The sequence below is a fragment of the Pavona decussata genome, unplaced genomic scaffold, assembly GCF_977016875.1.
Source record: "Pavona decussata unplaced genomic scaffold, jaPavDecu1.1 SCAFFOLD_64, whole genome shotgun sequence".
Lineage (NCBI taxonomy): Eukaryota > Metazoa > Cnidaria > Anthozoa > Scleractinia > Agariciidae > Pavona > Pavona decussata.
Window position 1 is genome coordinate 5,885,964 of NW_028145484.1, and position 27,538 is coordinate 5,913,501.

The window sequence follows — 27,538 nt, forward strand, 5'->3', positions numbered from 1 at the left end:
GCGAACATTACCATATATGAAGTACCCAATGGGCAAATTCAAAATGGCGGACGAGGCAATGACTGCAAACCTTCCCCGGCTTTTGTCTGAACTAAGATCTATGCGATGCGAACAGTGCCTGTTGAATAAACCAGATGGATCAGCAAGCTTTTCACAAGGTAAGTTTTGATTTTGAACTGATAGCGTACGTTCAAGAATTTCGATACAAGCCACGCGTCTGTATTAAAACTAAACTAAATAGGCCTTATCACGGTTTTCGACGCCATTTTGACGGGTAGGCAAACAGGCTTGAAATAACGGTGTTTGTATGGAAATCCAATGTCAAATAATTTTCTTAAAACATCGCTTCTGAAAAATTCATGAATTAGAAACTTTTGGCACAAGGAAAAGGATTTTAAGAAAAAAATTGGAGGGCCGAGCTGTGACAGAAGTCGTCCAGTCGTGTTTTGAACTTTCCATACATTTGTCTGTATAGCGAACCAGCCGTGAACTGCTACTAAAAATAGTTCGCGGGAAAAAATACAGGGAAATGCTTTCTGTCACAGCTACATCCCTCCAATTTTTTCCTTAAAACCCTTCTATTGCCAAAAGTTTCCAATTCATAAATTTTTCAGAAGCGATGTTTTATGAAAATTATTTGACATCGGATTTCCATACAAACACTGTTATTTCAAGCCTGTTTGCCTACCCGTCAAAATGGCGTCGAAAACCGTGATAAGGCCTATTAAACACATGTACAAATGCGTTTGAAACGGAATTGAACGTCAATTGTTTTTTAGGAGACACTCAAGTGATTGCTGCAACATATGGTCCAGTGGAAGTAAGATCAAGTAAAGAACTTATTGACAAAGCTACCCTGGAAGTGGTCTTTAGACCAAAAGTTGGTGTGGCAGGTACATTGTATCAAAGGCTCCTGTGAGCCAACTCGTGAATGCAGATGACACATAGTAATTGAAATTTAGACGGCTACGGAAACTTCCTTGAAAGCTAAAAGAAATTATATCTTTGCCCGATTATGTAACGAAAAATAACCATTCTTGTACTATAAAAATGATTGTCAAATTATTCTGTACAGATTGAATAATCCGATTATTCTGATGCACCGATTAAAAAAAATCACGTGTTTTTTATTCAAAGTTCACAGAAGCACGTCATGTGCAGCTACGTCATGCAAATTCGTGTCCCCGATAATCCGGGGCTACTGGATTTTGCGATCGGGCTAGTGGATTCTAACCATCACTTGCCCGATGGGCAAGTGAAGTTTTTTTGGGAATTAAAATTACAAAATTACTGTAGGGCAAGCCGATCTCACAAAGGGAAATCTGTTCAACAAAGTATCGCATTACATTTCATGCCCGACATAAATGCGTGATATTTTTCCTTTGGAGTTCAGTCCACGCAATCCTCAAGTAAAAATAATGAACTATGACAAGCTCTTGCTAAATAAGAATTATTTATCGACCGCGTCCTTTTGCTTCCCCATAAATTACCAGTTGTAAATTTCGAAAATGAAACATTTTTCACTTTGAAACCTCCATGAAAGCTGACAAGATCTTAAAGTGTTCATTTCACCAGAAATTTGCATAATTTTGTTTACGACGTCAATGATGCGTGACATGGCACGTTCCGCTTTCGCGTGAAAACTGACAAATTAAATTATTTTCAATTAAATTATTTCTAAATTAAATTATTTTTAATTCTTAAAAGAAACCGCACTCTGTAGAAAAAAACGAAAAAAACCTATAACTTTGCTCAGATTCAACGAAAAATCTCCATTCTTACACTAAAATGATTGTCAAATTATTCTCTACAGAATGAATGAGAGAATTCTGACGCGTCGTGAAAAAAATGTTCACGTTTTTTTTTTTCACTAATTGAGTTTACGACCCCGGACTTTCTGAAAAACTGAAAAAACTTGTAACTTTGCTCAGATTGAACGAAAAATCTCCATTCTTGCACTAAATGATCGTCAAATTATTCTCTACATATTGAATAAGAATTTCCTGATGCGCCGTGAACAACAAATGTTCGCGTGTTTTTTCCACTAATTGAATTTAAAACTCATTCACTGCGCACGCCCGAAAGTTAACGACAAAACCGACCGACCGACCGACCGACCAAGTCCACAGTCAACTATCGCTATAACTCGTTCATTGCGCTACGCGCATTCACGAGTTAATAAAGGGTTAATTTAAGCTTAATACTTTATCACTTGCAAGGTATATAAAATGTGTGGAGGGGCAATTGGAAATAATGTTTTTCTCAGGAGAATTTTCCTCAGTTATCCCCCCCCTTCCTGAGTTGGGGTTTTGGTTGGGGGGTGGGAGGTGGGGGTTAGCATTTGCAAATACTTCAGGGGAGTATGCTGCCCAATTCTTGCTAATTTCTGCTCTTACCTAGGCCAGTTTAGTCTGCCTCATTTACTACATCTGCTGGAATGTGTTGCAGAATGCCACAGTACGCATTGTTATTCAATGATGTGAAAATAAATGCCCCTGTATTCTGTAGTTTAGCCTCAGACCAGAGTATTTATCTTCTGTGCCCAATTTTAGATGTTAGATCTAAAATATATCCTTCTTTTCAAACCATAAATAGCAAAAATCTTTTCTTCATGGGAGACCAAGAGGCAAAACATACTTTATTTACTTACTACCCTTTTCCAGACTAAAACAGCTAGAAAACTACACTCTTTTGGGTCACACATCCCATGCATAGCTTATAAAGACAAGTACCCCTTTGGACTTACATCCTCAGGGGGAGGGGGAGAGTTGGCTTCTGAACACATGAGTTGTACTCCTTTTCCATTTCATAGTTGGGGAGGTTCCAGCTTTTTTTGCCACAGAAAACTTGCAGAGGAACCCACACAACAAGAGTCACCCTTCCTAGAAAACAAGTTGCCATATTTCTGTTGAGCTACCAGCATCAACTGAATTGTTATAATCATGATAATTATTAGATTTTTTCACCATGTATTTCACAGGCTGTGCTGAAAAACTGATGGAGAGAGTCATTCGTAACAGTTGTGATCCTGTTGTCCTGACAACCAGACACCCAAGATCTTCTCTTATGATTGTTGTGCAGGTAATTCAAGATGGTGGATCAGTATCCTTTACATTAATATTTTGTTATTAATGAAAAAGCAATAAATAAATAAAAAATAGAAATAAAGTGAACTTCATCTGGGCTGATGCAAACTTAAATGTCCATGACAACCTATATTAAATAGTTGCTAACTTGGTGAACCCTTAGCTCCCCCTGTCTGGAACTCAACATTTTTTGGGGATGTGCAAACCATTCCGGGTAAGCTGTTGTGTTTTGGCCCATTCAAACTCAATATGTGCATATTTCCTGATCTGCCCAGTTACTCTCATGTGCAATCAATGCTGCCTGCATGGCAATGGTGGATGCAGGTTTTCCAATGAAGTGTCTTGTCTGTGCAGTGACCTGCAGCATCAGTGAATCTGGTGAAATCCAGTTGGACCCTACTTTGGAACAAGAAAAGGTAAGGAAAGAAGGCAGAGTAGAGTGAACACAGTATCAGTCACCTTGGGCATGCATAAACCTTATTGACTTCATACAGGAAGACTCCTTTACAGGCAGATACCAATAGACACCTCCTATAGACAGACTCTTGTGGACAGACACCTATAGGCAGATGCTCTTGTGGACAGACACCTGCTAAAGACAGACTTGTGGACAGACACCTCCTATAGAGAGACTCTTGTGGACAGACACCTGTAGTTAGGCACCTCCTATAGACAGATGCTCTTGTGGACAGACACCTGTAGGCAGACACTTCCTATAGACAGATGCTCTTGTGGACAGACACCTCCTATAGACAGATGCCCTTGTGGACAGACACCTGTAGGCAGACACCTCCCATAGACAGATGCTTTTGTGGACAGACACCTCCTATAGACAGATGCTCATGTGGACAGACACCTGTAGGCAGACACCTCCTATAGACAGATGCTCTTGTGGATAGACACCTGTGGACAGACACCTGTAGGCAGACACCTCCTATAAACAGATGCTCTTGTGGACAGACACCTGTAGGCAGACACCTCCTAAGACAGATGCTCTTGCGGACAGACACTTCTTGTAGACAGATACTTATGGACAGACACTTTCTGTAGATAGAAGTGTCCAGTGGATAGACACCTGTAGGCAGGCACTGTTGTGGGCCATTGGGCAGACACCTCTTATAGACAGGCACTCTTGTGGACAGACACCTCCTATAGACAGATACTTGCAGGCAGACACCTCCTATGGAGGTCTCCTGTGGACAGACTCCTTTAGGGTAGATTCGTCCAGTAGACAGGCACCTGTGGAGACACCTGTAGGTACTTACTACTGTAGCAGGACCTTCTGTTGGCAGACATCTGTAAACACAATACCTGTGTGTAGGTACTACCTGTAGCCACACACTTACGGTGGAAGAACCTCTTATAGGAAGACTACTTATGGAGGCAATTTTCTTGGGTTCAATTGTTGCGGTCTTGTGCACCTATGCTAGAATAAACCCTTGCACTTACAATCCCAACTTATCTGGCTTTGGATTCATTATTTGCAGTCATCCTCCGCAGTGATGACTTTTGCATTCGATAGTGTTGACAAGAATGTGACAACATCGTCAACAACTGGGAGTTTCACACTAATTGAGGTAAGAACTAAAAATCGAAAATCGAAACTAGGCCATGTTTTAAAGCAATAATTTTTAATAACAATTTAAGAATTTCATTTTTGTCTCATTTCAGTATGAAAAGTGTCTGGAAGCATGCCGGACTGCTGCAACCAAACTTTTTGACTTCTTTAGATTATCAGTAGAGAGGAAACTTTCAAAGGTATTGTACTTTATCTTACTGAATCCTGGTTTTCACAAGTTGTTAGAATCATAAAGTCAACAACAGTATAAAGTTTTGTGGTTTTCATGATAGTGTCCTGTTTTGGGACTAATAATAGACAAATTTCATGTGAAACCTCTACAGCCAGATAGCCTAAAATTATTCTGTCATGACGTAAAGTATTGTGCTAACTCAGTGTCTGGTAACAGTCTGGAGAGCTGCGTGATAATATAGTGTTGAATGAGAACACAGGAATGTGGTGTGACAATGAAGATTCATTGTGCATCAGTTTATCTATAGCATTATGCGTTGAGTTGTTGCCTTTCCTTGTGCAGGGAATCTGTTGTTCTAGGCAATATTAAAACAATAAGTGCATTTTCTCGACCTAAGGTAATGGTAAGAGGCGCATGCCTAAAAAAAAATCCATTTAAGAATGTATGAAACTGAACAATTTGAAATGTCACATAACTATGTGAACTGCAAATGCGAGATTTATGAGATGAAAGACCATCACAGTGTACTATGCAAACCGTATAAAAGCACACTTTCTTTTTGCAGCTGTTTACGTTGCATGCATACACAGGTGCAATGGTCTTTTATTTTAATGAAAAGTTCGATGCGTATGGAGTTTTAGGGAGTTATTTTAAGGTACCTCAAAAATATTTAAAAAGAGTATCGAAGGTGGCTTTAAGAAAAAACCCATGACCGTTGTTTAGGAAGAAAAATAACTGCTTTTCTTATCACTGCTATCTATAGACCAAACTATAAAGTTCCAGCAACGGAAGGCTTAAAGTGTATTTTTTTTTAATGCAAATCTTTATTGGAAATACCAAGATTACAATTGGTAGTTTTACATTTCAAAAATAAAGTTACAAATATCTCTTGGAGTGCTGACACATATAAAGGTTCGTTTGCATTATTTTAAACCACATGCACACAGTTACACAACATTGGACACATGCACAAAAACGTACACACAAACACAAGTTGTAACAGGCATGTTAAATATAGACTAAGTAAATAATAAAGAATTATGAAAGGCCTTCAATGCGAAGTTTGAAGGCAATACGTTGCTTAAACTCATCAAAGTTGATTTGTTTTTTGTTCAGTTTTTGACAGTATAGATAATAGTTTGCGAATAACAAGCAATAATTAAACTTTTTAAGCGACATATCTGAAGACGATAACTGATCATTACCAAATTTACCAAATAGAAATTCTTCGGTGGAGGGTGAAAAGGAGGTGGCATGTTCCCTGTTGAACCATTCCACAACGTTACTGATAAAGGACTTGGAAAAGTGGCCGTCGATGAAAGTATGACCCATGGAGTCACCTTCATTACAGTATAGGCAGTCTTTGTTATTTTCAATACCAAAGTAATACAATTCCTTCTTTGTAACAATAATCCTATGTAATAATTTATAATAGAATTCTCTAAGTTTAGGTTCCTTACAGATAAGCTTCAATTTACTAAAATAGCAAGGCCAACTCAAATTCATCGACTGAATTTCGTGTTCCCATTTCCTTGAACCAGTAGCCTTAGTTACAAACGGTTTTGTAATAAGCCAATAAAAATCTTTGCTTTTCACCTTGAGTAAGTTTATTGAAACAGTTGGCGACAGAGAGAATATAAAATTGTCCTTTTCGAATTTGCGTTTGTTAAGCGAAGTCTGACTTGCCTTTTCTCGCAGATCTTTCGGAATTGCTGCAATGACTTGAAAATATCGAAGAAAATTGCACTTAAGGTGACGGTATTTTTGGAGGAATTCCTGATAGGAAAGAAATTTCCCCTCATCATTTAAAACATCCCGGATAGAGAATATACCATTAAGATGCCATTCGTTGTAATAAAATGGCTTCCCGTTTATTAAGATTTCTCTATTATTAAATAGCACTAAATCTTGCTCTTGGTAATATCCATACAACTGTTTTAACTCCAACAAGTGGATAAGGATTTCTTTATAAAAAAGTGGAAGGTCAATCTGTTTAATAAAATGGTTATCGTAATTACATCGAAGTAAGAAGTTAAGTCCACCGTACCTTTTTAAATAATAGCTTGGGATATATGACCAAGATTCATCTGAGCAGTTTTCACTTTTTGAAAGCCTGGGTATCCATGCTAAATTTAGGGACTTAAATGTAGTCAGAATATTTGGTACGCGCAAACCGCCATCCATATAGTCCTGGTACATTACTTGCTTTTTTATTTTATCAGGTTTTTTGTTCCATATAAAATTAAATAAATAGTTGGTGATCAACTTGACACTCGCTTCTATAGGCATGCTCGACTTTGAAGCCGAATAAATCAGCTGTGGAACTCCTAAGCTTCTAAAAATTAGACATCTACCAAGCAGAGTTAGACTTCGGGATCTCCAGAAGTTAAGCCAGTTGTCCATTTTCTCAATTTTTTCGGTAATGTTCTTCTTGTAGTTACCTTTTTCATCGTAAGAAATAAAAATACCAAGAGTTCTGACGGGATCTTTAGTCCATTTTAGACCCAACGGTTTAGAATCACTAAAACGCCAAGGTCCCAGCCATAGTGCTTTTGTTTTAGACTGGTTAAGCTTCAATCCCGATACACGTTCAAAGACATTAAGTAAGGCAATGGCATTTTCAACTGAATTAAGATCTTTACATAATAAGGAGGTGTCATCAGCAAATTGACTAATTTTGAATTCGTAACTGTGGATTTTTATCCCCTGTATATTTTGATCTTGTCGTATCTTGACTATCTTACTCGCTAAAATTTCCGCTCCTAGAATAAAGAGGAGAGGGGATAATGGACAGCCTTGTCTAACTCCTCTTGACAAGGGAAAGGATTCTGTACAAAAGCCATTGTTTAAGACTGAACTTTCACTTTTAGCGTACAAAATTGAGATCCAACGTTTGATACTTTCACCAAAGTTGAATACAGAAAGAGTCTGTTGAATAAAGGGCCATTCCAGGGAATCAAAAGCTTTCCTAAAATCAAGCAAAAGAAGGATTCCCGGAATGTTTTGCCGTTTTGTTTGTTCAAGAACGTCTGTTGACAAACGAATGTTCCGCCCGATGTATCTTCCTTTAACAAATCCGGTTTGGTCTGGATTAATTAACTTCGGTACTATACTTTCTATTCTTTTAGCAATAACTTTAGATGCGATCTTATAGCCGACATTTAATAAAGTGATGGGGCGCCAATTTGACAGAAACAATAACTTAGAATCTTCTTTTGGAACAAGTGTTATGACACCTCTTCTTTGAGAAATTGACAGCTCGCCAACGTCGTAAGAAGCATTAAGACTGTACCGCCGACCGGTTAGCTCAGTTGATTGAGGATCGGACTACCGTGCGGGAGGTCGTGGGTTCAAACCCCGGCCGGACCAACACTCAGGGTCTTTAAATAACTGAGGAGAAGGTGCTGCCTTTGCAATGACATCTGCAAATGGTTAGACTTTCTAGTCTTCTCGGATAAGGACGATAAACCGTAGGCCCCGTCTCACAACACTTCAATGTTCATAACCCTGTGGGACGTTAAAGAACCCAGACACTAATTGCAAAGAGTAGGGCATGGAGTTCCCGGTGTGCTGGTCTGGTCTTTGTGCTGTTTCATGATTTCATGGGTTGGGTGGGTAGGATGAGGTCGCTAATGGACATATGCTGATGTAAACCGCATTTGAATATATATGAATAGAAAATGCGGTATATAAATGCATTACCATTACCATTTCCATTACTGTTCAGTAGATCCTGACCAAGAATTTCAAAAAAACAGTTGAACATTTGGACAGTATAACCATCTTCTCCTGGAGACTTTCCTAATTTTAATGTCTTCAATATATTCTGGCATTCTTCAAGAGTTAGCTTTCCTTCAATTTCATCCCTTTCATCGTCAGATAGTTTCGGCAGTTCTAGATTGGCAGTAAAGTTATTGAAGTCACTGTCATCGCTTTTATCACTATCCACCTCCGATTTATATAAATCAGCATAATAAGAGTGAATTTCGCGCATGATTTCTTTTTCATCTACAATGACATTACCGTCGGGATCTGGTTTAAGGTGACCGAACACAGATTTCTAGAACACAGGTGTTGGTAAACATTATTTGAAAACTACGTACTTCTGAGAACCCGAAATTAGGATGGTGCAAGATTAACAAAGAAGGAATAAATTTTGATACTTCTTGTTGAGCAAGGTGCCGTTGCCATGGCAACGCAGCAAGCTATTAACCGTCCACAAATAATGCTTTTCCTTAATTTTTAGAAAATGCACTCGTTAGATTTTTTCCATTTTTTGTATCCAGAAAAACTCACAAAATACTGACATAGTGGTGCTGCTTTCATGTTATTTTAACCGAGAGATCTCCTGTAAATATAAGTATTTGGTCGGCTTCTCGCCTTCCTCCGTCCAACGCACTTTAGAACGAAATATTGCCCCTTTTCCTCTAGTGTCATAAAGCCTGGTTGACACGTACGACGCAAGCATAAGAATAAGCACAAGCACAAGCACAAGGATGTCTACACGTGCGATAAACATAAGCATAACGTGACATACGCAAGCGCTGAAGCAGCCGAGATTTGATGAGATTTGATTCCAACTGGCAACGCATGAGTAACTAAATTGTACGCTGACAACTGGTCACTGTTTTCCTTTCATTGCGCTTATGCTTATGCTTGCGTCGTCCCGGTTTACACGTACGACGCAAGCATAAGCACAAGCACAAGAGAATGGAAATCGTTCCATTCTCTTGTGCTTGTGCTTATGCTTGCGTCGTTGCTTTGGCCTAACCTGAGGTTAATTTAACCCGTCTTTCGAACAACGGGGCCCAGGACTCCCTCTTCAGGTGTTACATAACAGATGCGCGTGATGTTTTACGTGACTGAAAAGCACATGGCCATTTGGCCCATTTGTGATGGCGGTTAACACGAACAAGAGACCTGCGTATACTCAAGGCGTCCTTGATAGTTTTTTCGCCGTCGTTCCAAAGAAATCAAAAGGTCAGTTTTTTTTAACATTTCACAGTTCAACTTTTTAAAACTCTGAGCGATGTCAAGTGAACGTGAATTGCATTTCAAAAGAATCATTGAACCGTAACGACCTTTGAGCGCGCAATACTAAATACAGCTGTTTCGACAAAGGTCGTCCAAAAAAGCGTAAAAGCGTACGCGACAATGCCGAAAGGTAGTCTAAGAAATACCTAAAAAAAACTTCAATGATAGCTCAAAATTTATATCGCCTCGACCGTACGGCGAAGATTTGAGATGGCGGGCAATATGGATTCTGAGCTTTTATTGAAATTTATTGGGTATTTCCCAAACTACCTTTCGGTATTGTCGCGTACGCTTTTAGGCTTTTTGGACAACCTTTGTCGAAACAGCTGCATACCTCCCGGCTGATCTTTCTGCTTCAAGTGTTCTGAATTATAAACTTGTTTGTGATTAAAAAATAGTCAAATAACAGTACTGTTAATACAAATAGCCAGTTTACATGCGTAATATTTACATGCATCGTTGCTCCCTTCGCGAATTCGATGGGTTAACCGGAATATTCTTCTAATGAATCAGAATGGCTACCTATTTTTGGTGACGGAAAAATTCGTTTATATTACGCGTAAAAAAAACCCCCTAAACTTAGAAGCGTATAAGTTGATACATTATAAGGCAAATTTTCATGTGTGAAATTTTTGTTGTCTGTAATGTAAACTTACTCAATACAACTCGGGTTTCGACAAAACTCTGACCCCCTACTGCCCCCAACTGACCCACTAACTGACCCCCTCAAAAAATCTCAGGGAAAATAAAAAAATCTCTAACCTGCAAGATGAAACAGCGCAAATGTCGAGTGAGTTACCGCTCAATTTAACGTTTGACTGTTGACTGTTGTCACGAAACAACGTCTGGAAACAATTCCCACGGTAAAATACAGCAGAAATAGATTCCAGGTCCCGCTCTGGTTCGCTATTCCCGCGCAGACGGATTCCCTCGCTGGCGATGTCGGGTGAGTAGTTTATTTTGATTGATTGATTTATTTTTCAAAATTTCTTCCTAAATTTGCTTCCGTTCTAATCTTACATAGGTCATCTTTAGCTTGTTTAATCATTGTTTTGTCGTACTAGAAATGGCTTATAACAAAAAACCTCACAAAATTACCCGACGCATTTTCTAGTCTGACTCCTCCCCCTAACCCACAGGGTCAGACGACGCATTTTCCTGAAATCATTTGTTACAGATTGTTTGACCTTGCTGTACTTTTGCCCGACTGCCACAGTTCGCCTGCCCTACTTGTAATACAATTAAGAAACGAAAACAATTCGCTCCTGTCAGAAAATTGACTTTCGAACATCAGTTACGATCATCGGCTTTTGAAGCTTACTGAATTTTTTTTTAAAAGTTACCTAGTGGAACTGGGATTTTTTTTCGAAAAGACGCTTGATTCTTTGTTTGCAATTCAAAAATCTTCTGTCTAGCGGCGATTTTGGCTACTTGAATGGTTGTCAACTTCATGATGATATCATGAAGCCCTTTCAAACTATTTTGGTCACAACGAGAACTGGGTGCATCGGAACGTTAGTTTATGGTGAGAAACAGGTGTATCCGTTCCTCATGCTTTGTGTTGCATTCCGTCATCTTGGAAATTTCAGGTTGGTTTATAACTTTAATTTAACACTTTTTGTTTTTCCCTGAGATTTTTTGAGGGGGTCAGTTGGGGGTCAGCTGACCCGGGGGTCAGCGTTTTGTCGAAACCCATACAACTCGGCATTTCAGACGATTCGACCACGGCTTCAGTGCAAGTGGAAGTTGGGGACACGGAAACTGTGTCTTGTACAAACGAAGCCGCACAATCGGGTCGCTCACAACAAGTGAAATCTCGAGGGCCAAATGTGTTTAAAGCAGTGGCAGGTGACATGATGTTATCGGAAATAGAAAAATGTGAGCTATCTAACCTGCACAATTACTATGAGTGCAAAAAGAAAAGTTGCAAAGTTTTCTCGCAAGATGAATAAGCGAGACAGAAGATCCTGAAGAAGAGACGATTTTATCACAGCTGGGTCGAAGAAAAAGAACTAGCCTATGACAATACCACAGGAGTTTGGTGGCTGCTTTTCTCAGAAAATCAAGGCATGTTCTGCCTTCTTTGTCACAAACACAAAACGTTGAACACGCAGAACAATGCTGCTGTATTTAGCAACACGCCCAGCACAAGATACTGAAAAGAGGCGATCAGACTAGAGAACATGCTACAACCAAAATGCATGAAGCCGCTGTGGAAGCCGAGATGAATCAAAGGGTATCGACATTTCATCGACAGTATGAAGAGAGAGAAACTTTTCGCAATGATGTTCTGTACAATGCTTTTGCAGCTTTGTACTGGTTGGCAAAGGAGGCGGTTGCTAACGCCAAGTCTTTTTCATTGCTGAATCTGTTTCGGGCGGTTGGATTAGACAAAATGCAGTATTTTGACCACAAATCTCCCGCTTCGGTGAGAAAAATATTCTTGACAACTGGGGATGTGATCAAGAACTTGATCATCAAAGAAATAAAGAAAGCAGGGTTTTATGGTCTCCTAATTGATGAGGTGACAGACATTGCTGTTACTTAGCAATTAATAACATTCGTGCAGTTTTGGAACAGCACTTCTGGAAGCACAGAGATTAAGTTTCTAAGTGCTAACGATCTCCTTGCTGAATCAGATTCTGCAAATGCAGAAACCATAATGACTACTCTGGTGGCAGAGTTAAATCAATGTGATTTGCCAATTGGGAAGCTCAACGGCCTTTGCAGTGATGGAGCATCAGTGATGACTGGCCCAAACAGTGGTGTGGCCACAAGACTCAAAGAATTGAACAAACACCTTGTCAGTATTCACTGCATCTGCCATAAACTGTCACTTGCTTGCTGTGACACAAATGAGGGCATTGCATACGTGCAGGAAGTTGAGAGATGGCTTTTTCAGGTCTGGAAATTTTTTGAAAATTCCCCCAGACGGCTTGCAGCATATCTTAAAATCCAACTGAATTTCAAAAAGCTGCAAGAGCCTTCTAAAAAGGCTAAAGATAAGTGCCTGCATAGACTTGCTAAAGCCACTCGTACGAGATGGCTGTCTCTTGGCAAGGCTGTAGAGGGTGTACATAGAGATTACATACCCCTCATGCTTACACTAAAGCAACTTGACAAGAAAGATGCCCAGGCAGCAGGTCTCCTTGGAAAGATGCACAAAGTTAAATTCATTGGAATGGCAACAGTCATGCATCACATACTTCCCCTTCTCAACAAGCTCAGCTGTACGTTCCAGCAAGGAAAGGTTTCCTTCTCACACATTCAGCCAGCAATACAGAAGTGCACTGATGACCTTGACAAGATTGCCCAGACAGGAGTGCCAGTCACAGAATTTCTACGAGATCTATCACCTGGAGGCAGATTGGAACAAGCTGATCTAACTGCTTCTGACAGAGACAAGCTGTATCTCCGCAATTTCCTGACGAAATATGTAAATTCATTGAAAGATACCATAAAGAATAGATTTCCTGGCCTTCCACTTCTGTCCACTTTCAGCATTTTTGATCCATCCCAAGTTCCAGAAAGGGGCCAACCAGGATTTGCTGAGTATGGCAATGCAGCAGTGACACTGCTAGCAGAACAGTACTTGGATGACCAAAGTGACAAAAAGCAGCTGATGGACGAGTGGCAGGTATTCAAGTACGACTTGCTGAAATGGAAGAAGGACCTGCCTGAGGAAGTTAGAAAGCCCCCTGGAAGCACTGGAAGTAACCCTTCAATCACTCCAACTGACTGGTGCCTCCAGAAGCTATTGGTTATGAAAGATCTGGTTCCCTTCAACCTCCCCCTGGTTGCGAAGGTGGCAGAGTCAGTAATTTCTCTCCCAGTGTCTAATGCGTGGCCAGAAAGGGGTGCCAGCTCTTTGAAGCTGATGAAGACAAAACTTCGCAGTAGAATGAAGAACGACATGCTCAATTCCCTTCTTCACATTCTAATTAATGGACCTGAAGTGGGGAGCAAGGAATTTGAAGTGGTTGTTGATTCTTCTGTTGCGGCTTGGTTAGCTGCCAAACCAAGGAGAAAGTGTCCTCCAAAGTTTGTCAGCACGTCAGTTGGGGCCAGTTCAGTCAGTTCAGTAATGAATGAGAATGCAGCTGCTGCAACAGTTGTGGATGCTGGTGTGCAGACGAGTGAACCTTCAATTGCAGAAGAAGTAAATGGAACTTCAAAGGCATTGGAGCTGCCAGATTCAGATGGTGATGATTCTGACTATGGCTCTGACTTTGAGTAGGACTCATTTTCTCACTTGTTTGTTGAGAAAAACAATGAGCTAAAGAGTTAATTGAGGAACTGTAAAAGCAATGTAAAATGTATTGTGAGTAAGTTAACTTGTTAGTGAAGCAGAAAACAAGATAGGCCTATGTATTTAACTTGTGAAAGCAGAAAACAAGATAAGCTATGTTAACGAAAGCAATTGAAGAAATTCTTTTACATTTGCAGGCCCAGAAACTGCATTAAAGAACACACTGTAGTTCGGTGTGTGGTTGTATATCTTATTCTGGTGATTTCACTTGCCAATTTTAATAGTTTAACCCATGCCAGTACTGTTTTTCTTGAAGTCGTGTTGTGTGGTGGGTTATGTTACATGTGTGTTCAAGTATCTAAGGAAATAAAATTTTAAAACCTCGGCAGTTTTTGCCAGCAAAATGAAGGCCATAAAACTTGAAGATTTCCTCCTCAGAATGCTGGAAAATGCATTTCCGAGAGTCCAATTTTCAAAATTTTCCGGGGGAGCATGCCCCCGGACCCCCCTACAGGCTCTGGCCTCCGGCCATCGAGTGCCTACCTTCCCCGCCTACTCAACCATTAGCACCCTCCTACTTCAAAAAATACTGAAACCCCTGGAGTCACGAGGGGATCGGGAAGGTTTATCAGCATCGTAGAGATTGGCGTGATCATGCACAGCCGTGACAAAATCGTGTGATGTGTAGCCGTTGCTTCCGGCCTTCTTTCTAGTCAATGATATGAGTCAGCCGGCTTGCTCCCGGTCGTACAGAGTCGCCATCGAAGACATATGCAAAACGTGATTGCGCTTCGTCGTCCATGTCTTCAGGTTTACCACAGGGCGCAGATGTACAGTGGCCCATTTATGCAATGCACAAATATATTTTTCAGTGCACAAATAAGTTTCCCAGTGCACAAAATTATTCCTGGCACCCAATGGGCTAAAAATGGCCGAAAGACCCTGGGACTGCACTATCATTGAGAATCATAGCACTCTTCGACTATGGGCCACTGTCTATCTGTAAAAGTGCAAGCAAGTTCTAAGGTATTGACTACAGAGAAGGCCGCAAGCAACGGCTACACATCACACTATTTTCTCACGGCTTTGCGTGATCTCGCCAATCTCTACGATGCTCATAAACCTTCCCGATCCCCTGGTGAGTACTACAAGATACAGAGCCTTCAGAGGCTGGGAGAAAGAATTGAACAGGTTTGTGTCCCTATTTGGATTGAGCATGATCGAAGATCTTCAGAATTGTCTTATGTTGCACCATCCTGGATAGAACATTTGAAACAAACCATCAGAGACATCAACGAAGTTGCACCAGGGCTCTGTCTTTACACCACGAATGATAAGTTTATTGCGAAAGTATTGATATGTGGAACAGACGAAAATGAATGTTTCACTTCTTCAAACATTCTTGACCTGAATTTTTCGCCGGCAAAAGTGTGTCTTCATGATGGATGGCATCAAATGAGGAGGACGAGCTGTCATGAGCTTCTACATGCCCTTGGCTTTGGCCACGAACATCAGCGACGAGATCGAAGTGGCTCCATCGATGTAAAGAGCGAAGGAGCACAGTATTGCGAGAAAGATGAGCTGTTTGGTTTAACCCGATTTGACCCCTTCAGTATTATGCTGTACCCCGAAGATGGGATATTATCGCGTAACTCAGGAGACCGAGTTTGGTTCACCAAACCACACAAAGAGCTCAACAGAGAAATGAGCGAGCTGGATAAAGTCTCCTTGAACAATCTTTATCGACCCTGCAAAGGACCGCGTTATTCTCCATCCAGGGGTTTCACTGGTCTGTGGTACTGTGGAAGGTAAGCAGCACCGACTAAATTTATCCTTAATTGCATATCATGTCAAACATCTCTTCATGTTTTGGGGTATAGTATCGCGGTAATGTTTTACAAGTTTAGTTGTATTTTGAGGGATCAAAATACAGACTGCGAGTAACAATATACAACAATACTGCACACCAAAATGTCTGTTAAGATATATGTAATGACCACAACGGTAGAAGAAACTCCAGCATTCCGTAATAATAACACGCTTTATTGAAAGAACGGCAAACGAAAACTGCCTCCAAAAGATGCGGCGAAGAAACTGCTAAACAGCGTAGCGATGAAGTGAGACGGTGAAGTGAAGCGAAGCGAAGCGGTTAAAACTAGAACAAAACAAGCAAACAAAACCTTACAAAATGAACTAGCGCAAATAGATGGCGCGCAGGAAAAACCGACACTTACATTTGTTGCGGAGCTGGGTGCAAACCAAAGTAACTGGAAAAAACCGACTGTCCTGAATCCACTAAAACGGCCAAAAATTCTATATAAACTGCCAAGACTTGTGAACAAAAATGTGAATAAATAACACTAAATTACGCAACTACAAATACCGCACGCACGAGATATAGACAAGAACATTCCTACACAAAATACCACAATAACCTAAATGACTACGCGTTTAGTTTCTACACCGGCCCCTAAGTGTTGAAACACGGGCGAAAACACTTACAATTATTATAATAAACTAAACGACCCTTAAAAAAAAAGACTTGTACATTGCAAGATAGCGATAGCTAAATAAAGCTAGCGACGCGAGACTAACTAGGGTAATAACGCAAAAGAAACACGCGGCGAGACTACACGCGTGTGAATAATCGCAAACTACCCGAAAACCAGTACAAGAAAATGTTCATTTCTATTTCAATTACGTGTCCGGTTGTAATCCGTAGTAAGCTCTCGCTGAAATCCTTAAAGTTCATATCACACAGTGTCTTCTCTTTCAACAATGAGACAAAGCTTGTCAACTGGTCTTTCAAGAACGCCAGATTTAACCTTTACTTTCGCTCGACGAACCAGGCCTTTGCTGTCCGGAAACACTTCGACAACCTTTCCGAGAGGCCACGAATTACGGTGCGAATTTTCCACGGCAACAAGCACCACATCCTCAACAGCTAAATTTCTTCTGGGGCGTAGCCATTTTTGCCTGCTTTGAAGAAGAGGCAAGTACTCTTTGGTCCATCTTTTCCAAAAGATGTCTGCTAGATACTGGACCTGTCTCCACCTTCGTCGTGACAGAAGATCCTCTACGGAACAGCCCTGGTGGCATTGAAGGCTCAGAGCGTAGTAGCAGCAAGTGGTTTGGTGTCAAAGGCTCCTGATCCCGCGGGTCACTGGAAATAGTGGTAATCGGACGACCGTTCAAAATACTTTCAACCTCGCACATCAAGGTGGCTAGACTTTCATCGTCGGTGATTTGCTCCCGGAGAAGGGCTCGTAGAATCTTCCGGGTTGTTCGAATACATCTCTCCCAAACACCGCCAAAATGCGAGCCGTGAGAAGGATTAAAAGACCACACAATTTCCTTCTGTAACAGACTTTCGTGAATTTTCTCTTGATTCCATGCCTTTACGGATTCGCGGAGCTCTTTCTCGCCACTTGTAAAATTTGTGCCGTTATCTGAACGGATCTCCTTGACCTAGCCTCTCCTTGCGATAAACCTTCTAAGCGCCAACAGGAACGAATCGGTGTCAAGACTGTGCGCGACTTCGATATGTACAGCACGAATCTCAAGACAGGTGAAAATGACTCCGTATCTTTTAGCAAGGCTTCGCCCACGCCGCACTTGAAAAGGGCCAAAGCAATCGACACCAACGCGAGAGAAGGGTGGTTGATCTGGGGTTAGACGATCCACTGGAAGATCTGCCATCTTCTTCTCGCACGCAGGACCTTGGCGACGCCGACAATTTACACACCTCGACAACACCCTCTTAACTGCGGATCCTGCCTTTACAATCCAGAATCGTTCGCGTAGAAGACTCAGCACGTATCCTTTACCAGAATGTCCGGAAATCTGATGATAGTGCTCGACTAGCAGGTTGGACACATGATCGTTCTTTGGCAGGATAATCTGGTGCTTAGCGTCAAACGGCTCTGATGCTAGATCCAGTCTCCCGCCGACACGCAGAAGACCATCAATCAGAACTGGATCCAGTCTCCGAAGGCAACTATTCTTCTTGACATGCGGCACACCATTGCTTGCAGATTGGGTAAGTGAGTGGAACTCTTCGGGGAAATGATGTTGCTGAACACACTTTAAAATCTCCAATTCTGCTGTCTTTATTTCTTGAACGGTGATAGGCGGTTTGGGCGTAGCTGGAGTGGACTTCGTGACCTTCTTGCCTGTACTAGCCATCAGCAAACTTTCACGGTAGCGAAGGAACCAAGCAATCGACTTCTTCAGGCGAAACCAAGAGGAGGTTCTCTGAAAATACTCCACTAAAGGACAAAAGGGCTGTGCCAATGACGTCACGTTGGCTTTAGCGTTCACCTTCACCTCTGGATCCGTATCTGGAACACTGCCCAGTGATAAAGGATCAGGGGGCCAAAACTCTTTTGGCATCCAGAGAAACTCCGGCCCCTTTATCCAACGCTCGGAGTTAAGAAGAGCCTCCGCTGATAACCCTCTTGAAAGGTCGTCAGCAGGATTAAGATCTCCTCCCACGTGCCTCCACTGGTCCGGGTGAGACCCGTCTCGCACCATGGCTATACGATTGGCCACGAACGTGTGGAACCGCTTGTTCTCATTCTTTATGTAACGCAACACAGACGTGCTGTCCGTCCAGAAGGTTGACGCATCGGTTAGCGGCAATTCGAGCTCTCTCTTCAAAACTTTATCCAAACGGACCGAAACTGTTGCGGCCGAAAGCTCTAAACGTGGAACTGTTACTTGCTTGAGGGGCACCAGGCGTGACTTCCCTTGGAGAATGGTACAGTGAATTCTGCCTCTGCTATCGACCAGACGTAGATACGAAACTGATCCGAAACCAATTTCCGAAGCATCCGAAAAGTGGTGAGGCTGACTGGATGCGATGTCCTTAAAGTCGGCTGGTTTAAGGCAGCGATCTATCGTAAGCTGTGACAGCTTAGGGAGGTCCACTAGCCATCCTTGCCAACGTACGCCGTGTTCTGTAGGCACTTCGTCGTCCCAACCCAACTTTAAGCGACATAGGTCCTGCAAAATCTTCTTAGCAGTCAAGGCGAAGGGTGCAACGAAACCAAAAAGGTCAAAGATTGATCCTACCACAGACGAAATGCCTCTACGGTTAGGGGGCTTGGACTTGAGATTAACATCAAAACCGAATGTGTCGCCCTCTATTCGCCACTGGACACCAAGTGCGCGTTCGACTGGTAACTCGTCTTTCTGAAGGTCTAGCTTCTTGATTTCTTGTGCGCGCTCTTTCACAGGAATGCTTTCTAGAACTTCTCGGCTGGAGTTGATCCACTTTGTCAATCGGAAACCTCCTCGCTGCGACAGACTACACAACTCTTTGACATGCGCAATAGCATCCTTAACTGACGGGAGCGACTTAAGGCAGTCATCGACGTAAAAGTTCCGTTTGATCGTATTCGTCACATCAGAGGAGAAGTGCTGGACATTATCATCGGCTGTTTTACGAAGGGCAAAATTGGCACAGGCAGGCGAAGACACTGCACCGAACAGATGGACGGTCATCTGGTAAATCGCCAATGCGCGTGACAAATCGCCATCCGGCCACCACAAGAAACGAAGAAATGAACGATCACATTCTGGAACTCTAACTTGGTGGAACATTGCCTCGATGTCCGCCATTACTGCAACGCGTTCCTGACGAAATCTTGCTAGGACACCCAAGAGAGAATTTGTGAGATCTGGTCCTTTCAACAGCAGATCATTGAGGGACTTTCCCTTGTACTTTGCCGAACAATCGAAGACGACACGAATTTTCCCAGGCTTATGCGGGTGATAAACTCCATGGTGAGGGATGAACCATGTCTTGCCTTCGCAGGCTGACTCCTTCTGTTGCACAGGAACCCTTTGGGCGTAACCTTTTGCGACAATGTCCCGAACGAAGACTTTGTAGTCGTCGAGCAACTTCGGGTTCTTCTCCAACTTCCTCTTCAGCCACATAGAACGCTGTTCTGCTTGAACTCGATTGTTTGGAACTGGATGCTGACGGTTTCTGAAAGGTAAGGCGATTTCGTAATGGCCGTCCTTCAGCTCTGCGGATTCCTCTACGCTTTCCATGAAACGGCGCTCATCTTGGGAAAGTTCAGTCTGGCTATCAGCAATCGACTCACCGAAGTCGCGGTTGTAGAAGTGTTGTACCATCTGGTGCAGCTCAGTGTCGGCCTTAATAAAGAAATTCGATGAACGAGAACCACGAAGACAACGGGTCAACGGGCCGTTAACCGCCCATCCGTTCACTCGTTCGCGAGGCGTAAGGGCCGCCATCTTGACTATGCTTTACTTCCAAAGGATCTAGAACCTCAGGGACGTCACTTGCGATGAGCAGGCCAATCTCTGCATCAACTTTGGGCAGGTGCACCCCTCTTAGGTGTGGCCATTTGTCAACGTCATCCTGAGTGGGTATATCCTCTCTCGACACAGGTATGCTGGGTCTTGTGTACAGTGTTGGGAGGTCAATGAAAACCTTCTCGTCCAGATCGGAGATGGTAAGATCTGTAACAACAAAACTGTCCACAAGACTGTCCTTCTTTTCCAATGTTGTTAGAGAAATTGTAGTTTTTGGACCACTCACTCCTAGCTGCCTCATCAAGGCCTCGGTGCAAAACGTGGAGGAACTACCGCTGTCCAGAAAGGCGTAGGTGACTGTCGGCGTTTTACTCCCTTTGATCCAGACTTTCACCGGAACCACAGCCATGCCTGTCCTTGAGAGGCATTCATTATTGGCAGTCTTGATTTTTCCATCTGGGTTTACCAAAGCGTTCTGAACGCGCGCGACTCCCTCGCGTGCCGACGGATTGGCGGGTGGATTTTCAGCTTGTTGCTTTCGAGCTACAGAGCTCGTGTGTAGGACTGCAGGATGCTTCTTAGTACAGTTAGGAAACGTACACGATTTTCTCCCAGGGCAATTTTTTGCGGCGTGATCACTGGACAGACAACCAAAGCAGAGGCCTTTGGACTTCAGGAACTCTATTCGGTCCATGTACGGACGATTTCTAAGAGAGATGCAGTTCTCTAGGGTGTGACCAGCCTGGCAATATAGACACGATACTTCTCCTACTGAAGGGGGTGTACCACGAGCGGGTGCAAAACCGGTAGGTGCATTCTGGCTACTTCCCACTTGTGCAGCAAAACTAAGTTCTCCGGCTCTTTTCGTAAGAGATCCTTTCTGCAAACGGCCGTCTCGCCTATCCAACTTGGGCTTCGTGTCTTCAACAATACTTCCAAACACGGGATTAGTGACCACTCTGGCTTCATGATCCACGAACTCGACGAAATCGCGGAACCGTATAGCTCTTGTTTCAGTCTCCATGATATCATCGACCAAGCGGCGCCATCTTACTCTCAAATTGAAAGGCAGCTTCAGGACTAGTTTCCGTACAGTGTCTGGTTGTTCAAGCTTGGTCAGGTGACCACTGCCCTCCATGGCGTTTTTGCATCTCATAAGGAAAAGGGAGAACCTGTTGAGCCCCACGGCGTCCTCAGCCTTCACCTCCGGCCAATTCAAGGCCTTGCTCTCGTACGCAGCTACGACGCGGAAGTCGTTCCCGAACTTCTTTTTCATCAGGCGCGTAGCTTCAGGGTATCCCCTATCAGGAGGGAGAAACTGGCAGGATCTCACGAGCTCCTTTACGTCACCACTAGTATACTGTTCAAGGTAGTACAGCCTCTCGCTACTGCTCGAAGTTTTGGACTCAATTATGTTCTCAAAGGCTCTGATAAAGGGACCGTACTCCATGGGACTGCCGTCAAAAATAGGAACTTTGGGATGGGGAAGTGAACTTTTCTTTTGTTGCGTCGCAAGCATCTCCACGATCTTGTTCCGTTGTCGCTGTAATGCGTTTTGGTGTTGGTGTAACTCCAGCATCTCATGAAAAGCCCTCTCACTAGGCGAAGACAGCGCACCAGACTGAGTAGAACCAGAAAGAGACCCATCTCTGTTGGTGACGAACAGACGCTGGGGCCATTCCTGCGCTTCTGGGCTCATAGTGGAGTGACCTTGAGCAACTGGTGCTGACGAAGTTCGTCCCGGATGACTGGTTTCCAACGTGACCGGACTTGGAACGATCAAACGCGGATTAGATTCTGCGCTGGCTGGGTTTGGAACAGCTAAAGGCCGATTCGCGTCCACTTTATCAGGATCTGCAGCAGCTATATGCGGATCAGGATCCATAAACCCGGGACTTGGAAGAACCACGCGCGGATTAGGGTCCACCACGGACGCTAAAGCTTGTTCTCTGGCTTGTGATTTGGCAATTTCAGTCTCCAAAGACAAAAGCTTTTCCTCTTGCTTGAGACGGAACCTTTGCTCTTCTAGAAATTGGCGCTTCTTGAAAACTGCTGCTTCTGCTTTCAACTCCGCAGTACGAGCTGCCTCCTTCGCTCTTACCACGGACAGGGATGAACAACTACTCTCGCGCGAACCACGGCTACAGCTCGAACGCCCGGGTCTTCTTGAAGATTTAGAGGCGAACCGAAAACCACCATTGCTCGCCGAATCATCCGGACTAACTTGAGAGTTTAACCGAACCGCTTCTTCAGTTCTTACGATCCATTCTTGGACCCGCCGGGAAAGTCGTCCCTTCGTACAACCTCACGATCAAAAGATTCTTGGCACCTCGCGATGCATGTCTCGTCTTGAACGTACGATAAGTAAAAAATGTGCGCTTCTTTAAAGGCCTCGAAAGCAACGGTAAAATCGGTTAACTTTTCCTTCACGAGATCAATGTTCTCCTCGTTTGAGAGCAACGCATCGATTTCATTCAACCTGGCGGTGACAGTCGATAAGTGGCCCGATCTAGAATTCTTGAGGCGAAGAAGCTTTTCGTTCAAGACATCTTCACCAACTGCCGACATCGCAACTTGAATAACTCGGGTGTAACAAATTTTTAACGATGTAATGACCACAACGGTAGAAGAAACTCCAGCATTCCGTAATAATAACACGCTTTATTGAAAGAACGGCAAACGAAAACTGCCTCCAAAAGATGCGGCGAAGAAACTGCTAAACAGCGTAGCGATGAAGTGAGACGGTGAAGTGAAGCGAAGCGAAGCGGTTAAAACTAGAACAAAACAAGCAAACAAAACCTTACAAAATGAACTAGCGCAAATAGATGGCGCGCAGGAAAAACCGACACTTACATTTGTTGCGGAGCTGGGTGCAAACCAAAGTAACTGGAAAAAACCGACTGTCCTGAATCGTATAGCGGACGAACAAACTTGTAGGTTGACAAACTGCTCTCGCGGTGAAGAGATATACTCCGCTAAAACGGCCAAAAATTCTATATAAACTGCCAAGACTTGTGAACAAAAATGTGAATAAATAACACTAAATTACGCAACTACAAATACCGCACGCACGAGATATAGACAAGAACATTCCTACACAAAATACCACAATAACCTAAATGACTACGCGTTTAGTTTCTACAATATATATTATCCAGGTTAATAAGTAACAAAAGCAGACTGCGAGAAAGGGGACGTTCTTTTTAACTGTAAAAATAAACCTCGAACCAGTTTTTCACTATAAAAATAAAAGAAGCAGCTGCAATTGGCTTGACTTTTCCCCCAGCTCAGGCCTAGAGAAGATGACTTCTGCTGCCCAAAGTGGAAGGAACAAGATATGCCATGAAGTTCAAGTTCAAGTTCAAGTTCAAGTTTATTCAAAAATATTAACATACAATTAGAGGACAACACTAGCCCGCAAGTAGCTGGAGCTAATCTAGGCGGGTAGTGAGAAGACTGATTTATAAGAATTAATTACAGTTTACAGAAATGTATAAATAATTTGTCAGTGAGCCATACAAACATTGAAAAAAAAGAAAGAAAAGAAAAGAAGTGAACATATGAAGAAAAAGAAATATAAATTGCTATACTCTAAATAGATTGATTTAATTACGATCATGTGGTAACTTTCAGTTTTGAAAACTCAGAGATAAGAGTAGGAATGCCAACATAATCATCCTCTTTAATTAAAATCGCTGCCAATCACTTGTGCAGTCATGGCTGAGGACCTGAAATCATTGCAATGCAATGCAATGCGTTACATTATATTACATTACATTATATCTTTATTTCTCGGTCACATAATTGAAAATTTACAACGTGACATTATCAATTGACAAACTAATGTTTACAATAATAGGATGGGATGTTATTATTATGGGAAAACACAAAGAACTTATGAAAATCTTACAGCATTAAAATCAATGAATCCATTTCAAACCATCCCACTAACAGTGCTTAATAAAGAGTAAGGTACCAAACTTTGCCTAAAACCGCTTAGTACGGCATTTTGAACAAAATTTTCAAGCAGGCCTAAGATTACAGTCCGCATACTCCACAGGCTGAGGTAGCAATCCATACAGTTTGCTAGATGATCAGTTCACCTGCGAGTCCCCTTGGGTTAAAATGTGACAAACGTGATATCGTATCTGCGAGTATGTAAAAAGTACTTCAAAGTGGATAAATCCATAAGATCTTTGTGTTGCTAATTTTTTTCCAGATACTTTGGTGTCCAATGTCCAGCACACAATGGCTACTGTGGACCAACCAATGGTCCAAACTGTCCTGCTTGCAGAGTACTCGAGACTGACAGGGTGGTTTCCCTGTGGAAAAAAGGCAAATGGCAGGGGTGGACTGGGGAGGTCTATTGTGGCCGGTGGTTTGGTGTCCAGTCTAAGAGACATGATGGTTACTGTGGTCCAGATAATGGTCCACAATGTCGTGAGTGCTATGATGAGCTTTTAAGCAAATAATTGAAGATGGACAGACTGTGGTTTGTAGTTTTGTTAACCCAATAAACCAATTTTTCATTCAAAAAGAAAAGGAAAACTAGATACCTGATTTAGTAATGCCTAACATAGAAACTGTTTTAGTGTTTTTAGCTCTTTTTGTTATTTGCGTTTTCAACGTGACTGTCATATACTCATTACTTGTGCCGTGAGCCTACAACTCTAAAAATGGCCGGCGTTAGCATTCTTTTTTGTCTTGGAAATTTCCTCAGGTACCCCTGGAAATTTTTAATAAAGTTTTACAACCTAAACTGTAAAATGCAGTTATTGGAACGTGAAGCCCAACCCGCAGTAGGTACTTGCAGTCACAACAACACACGTACCTTGCGAAACTGTTTAACGCAAAGGATCATTGTAGTCGCTTCTCATGCCAACCGCAGGGGATGTGTCTCCCATTACGCCAAACAGTGTGGTCATGTTGTTGTTTTGTCTACTTATAGACTGTTCTCAATCTCTCGTCTTAAACGCGGAACAGTGACATTAATATAAACTTAAGAAGTAGGTAACCAAAATAGGGGCTTCATTAACCAGATGCACATAGCTGTGACACATCATATCTAAATGTTTCTTTCTTTGGACTGCAGCTTCAAATCCAGCAGCACAAGCTAGCCTCTTGTTCTATATTTGTTCATTGCCTGGGGGTGGGGTTGTGTGGAGAGGTGCACTCATTCTATATTTGCAGAGGAAAGGATTTCAGAATTAAAAGCCATTGAATCCTTTCAACATACAAACGTAGTCATTTGAATACCAACGAAGCATTCCTACTATAATGACGAAGCTGTGGTGCCACAGCATAAAAGGGATGCAAATTGTGTTTGTGAAACATTGCCCCAAAGGGTGGGGATGTCCAGATGCAGAGAGGTACTTCATATAAGTCTTGTGCAGGGAGTAGCCGCCCGAAAGTGGTACCCTGTTTAGTTGTTTAGTTTTGTAGTATAAATTTTAATGTTAGTTTAAAAGATGTCCAAAGCAGATTACAGGGTAAAAATTGTAATACAGTCCAACCTGTATATAACGGCCACCCTCGGGACTTGAGTAACTGGCCGCTTAATACAGGTGGCCGCTTAATACAGGATCACTTAATATACTCACTGGGCGTGGTCTAATGTCAATTTTAATGGCATATCATACAAAAACACTTCATGCAAGGAAATAATAGGACAATCAACACTCTTTTAAGTGATCAATACTTTAAACAAAGTTCAGTGCCAACTCTTAACTTAACGGTATAATATACGTAACATTGTGTAAAAGTACTATGCAATAAATTGTCCTCTACTCTCCTACGGTATACAATGCTCTATTCCTATGACTTACAGTTCACAACAAAATATCTCATTCCGTCATTTCGTAGTTGTTACGCTCAATGTTTAACGTCACATGGCTGAAGAACAAGTTAATTAAAGAGGAATTTCTTGCTAAAGAGTGAAGCATATTCAAAACAAACGTTTTTTTGGCGTTCGTGATATGGTACTGTACTTCAGCACATTGCGGACATCTGAAAAGCGTTAACTATATTACACGGCCGAGTATCAGCTTACAGTAGCTTTGTACATGTTACTTCTTTATAGTGATGCTGGATCGCATTTTAAACACAATAAAATACCGTATAAAATAACATATGGGTTAGTTTCCATTCAAGGGTGGCCGCTTAATACAGGTGAAAATAACAAAGAAAGACAAACATGGGACTGCTACAGGGTGGCCGCCTAATACAGGTAACAAATACAGCGTTTGTATGAGCGAACAATCGGGACTTTAAAAACTGGGCGCTTAATAGAGGGCCGTTATATACAGGTTCGACTGTATTCTGTTAATATGCTCTTATTGACTGAGTGGGATTGCGCAGGTCCGTGTGCCGTGACCGAGAGCCAAATATTTTCCTGTGCGGGCCGATCTAACTCAGTCAACAAGTGTTTTATCATATGACCATGCAATTCAAAACTGTTAATAGTTGATTTACAGGATATGATTATCCCAACAAGGTATGATTTTCCAAGGTAAAATTAGCTGTAATGTTCCTTATCACTCTATTGTCTGAATTTATAATTTAGATTATTTACGTGTGACAAAATCGTTCAATTCGCATAGTGCTGGCTTGTACCTACTTCTAGCAAGGCCAGACGGCTTTTTGCGGCCCCGCTCGCGCTTATGCGTACGACCCTCGAGCCGAAATGTTCTCAATTGTTTTGCAATGAAAACGCGCGCGGGACCGTACAGGTCGTATGTAAAAATTACTTACTTTAATGTTTTTATCTTTTAATAACTAGGAGCAAAGAAAGCTTAATGTAGAAGTTATAAGCAAGTGATTGTGTATAAGGACTGGAGAGAACCTGACCGCTCCAAACCAAAGGGCACTGAGTATCATTAGATAAGCCACTGTAGTAATAAAAAGCGAAGGAATATTTCCCTAAACCTTGGAGGTTTTGTGTGTTGGTGCCTTGTACAGTTATGTTTGTGGTGAACTTGTATGTATATGCTCTGTATCTAACCATGTTATAAAGGCTTTGTAATGCGGCATTTTGTCACGTCTGTAATTGAGCCTAGAGAACTATTAAGGTGCAATAGACTATTTGTGTCTTTTTCATTTGAAACTGTTATTCACGTCTAATTTAAGCCAAATGT

General features: G+C 42.1%; 2 protein-coding genes and 1 pseudogene across 2 annotated transcripts in view; all 3 read left to right on the plus strand.

Annotated features, from left to right (window-relative positions):
* Positions 1-11: 11 nt before the first annotated feature.
* LOC146478748 (exosome complex component RRP46-like) overlaps positions 12-27,538 on the plus strand; it is a 30,275-nt gene continuing 2,748 nt past the window's right edge. The window contains exons 1-6 of the mRNA XM_085112365.1: positions 12-158; positions 780-893; positions 2,981-3,102; positions 3,362-3,502; positions 4,574-4,663; positions 4,758-4,844. Of these exons, the coding sequence (XP_084968491.1) occupies positions 17-158; positions 780-893; positions 2,981-3,102; positions 3,362-3,502; positions 4,574-4,663; positions 4,758-4,844 (696 nt within the window). The 5' untranslated portion in view covers positions 12-16. The remainder of the gene's footprint in view (positions 159-779; positions 894-2,980; positions 3,103-3,361; positions 3,503-4,573; positions 4,664-4,757; positions 4,845-27,538) is intronic.
* On the plus strand, positions 11,333-14,925 carry LOC146478749 (uncharacterized protein C17orf113-like; annotated as a pseudogene).
* On the plus strand, positions 15,105-27,489 carry LOC146478750 (uncharacterized). The gene is made up of 2 exons (XM_085111683.1): positions 15,105-15,928; positions 24,625-27,489. The coding sequence occupies exons 1-2, from the start codon at positions 15,105-15,107 to the stop codon at positions 24,875-24,877; spliced, it is 1,077 nt and encodes a 358-aa protein (XP_084967809.1). The 3' UTR covers positions 24,878-27,489.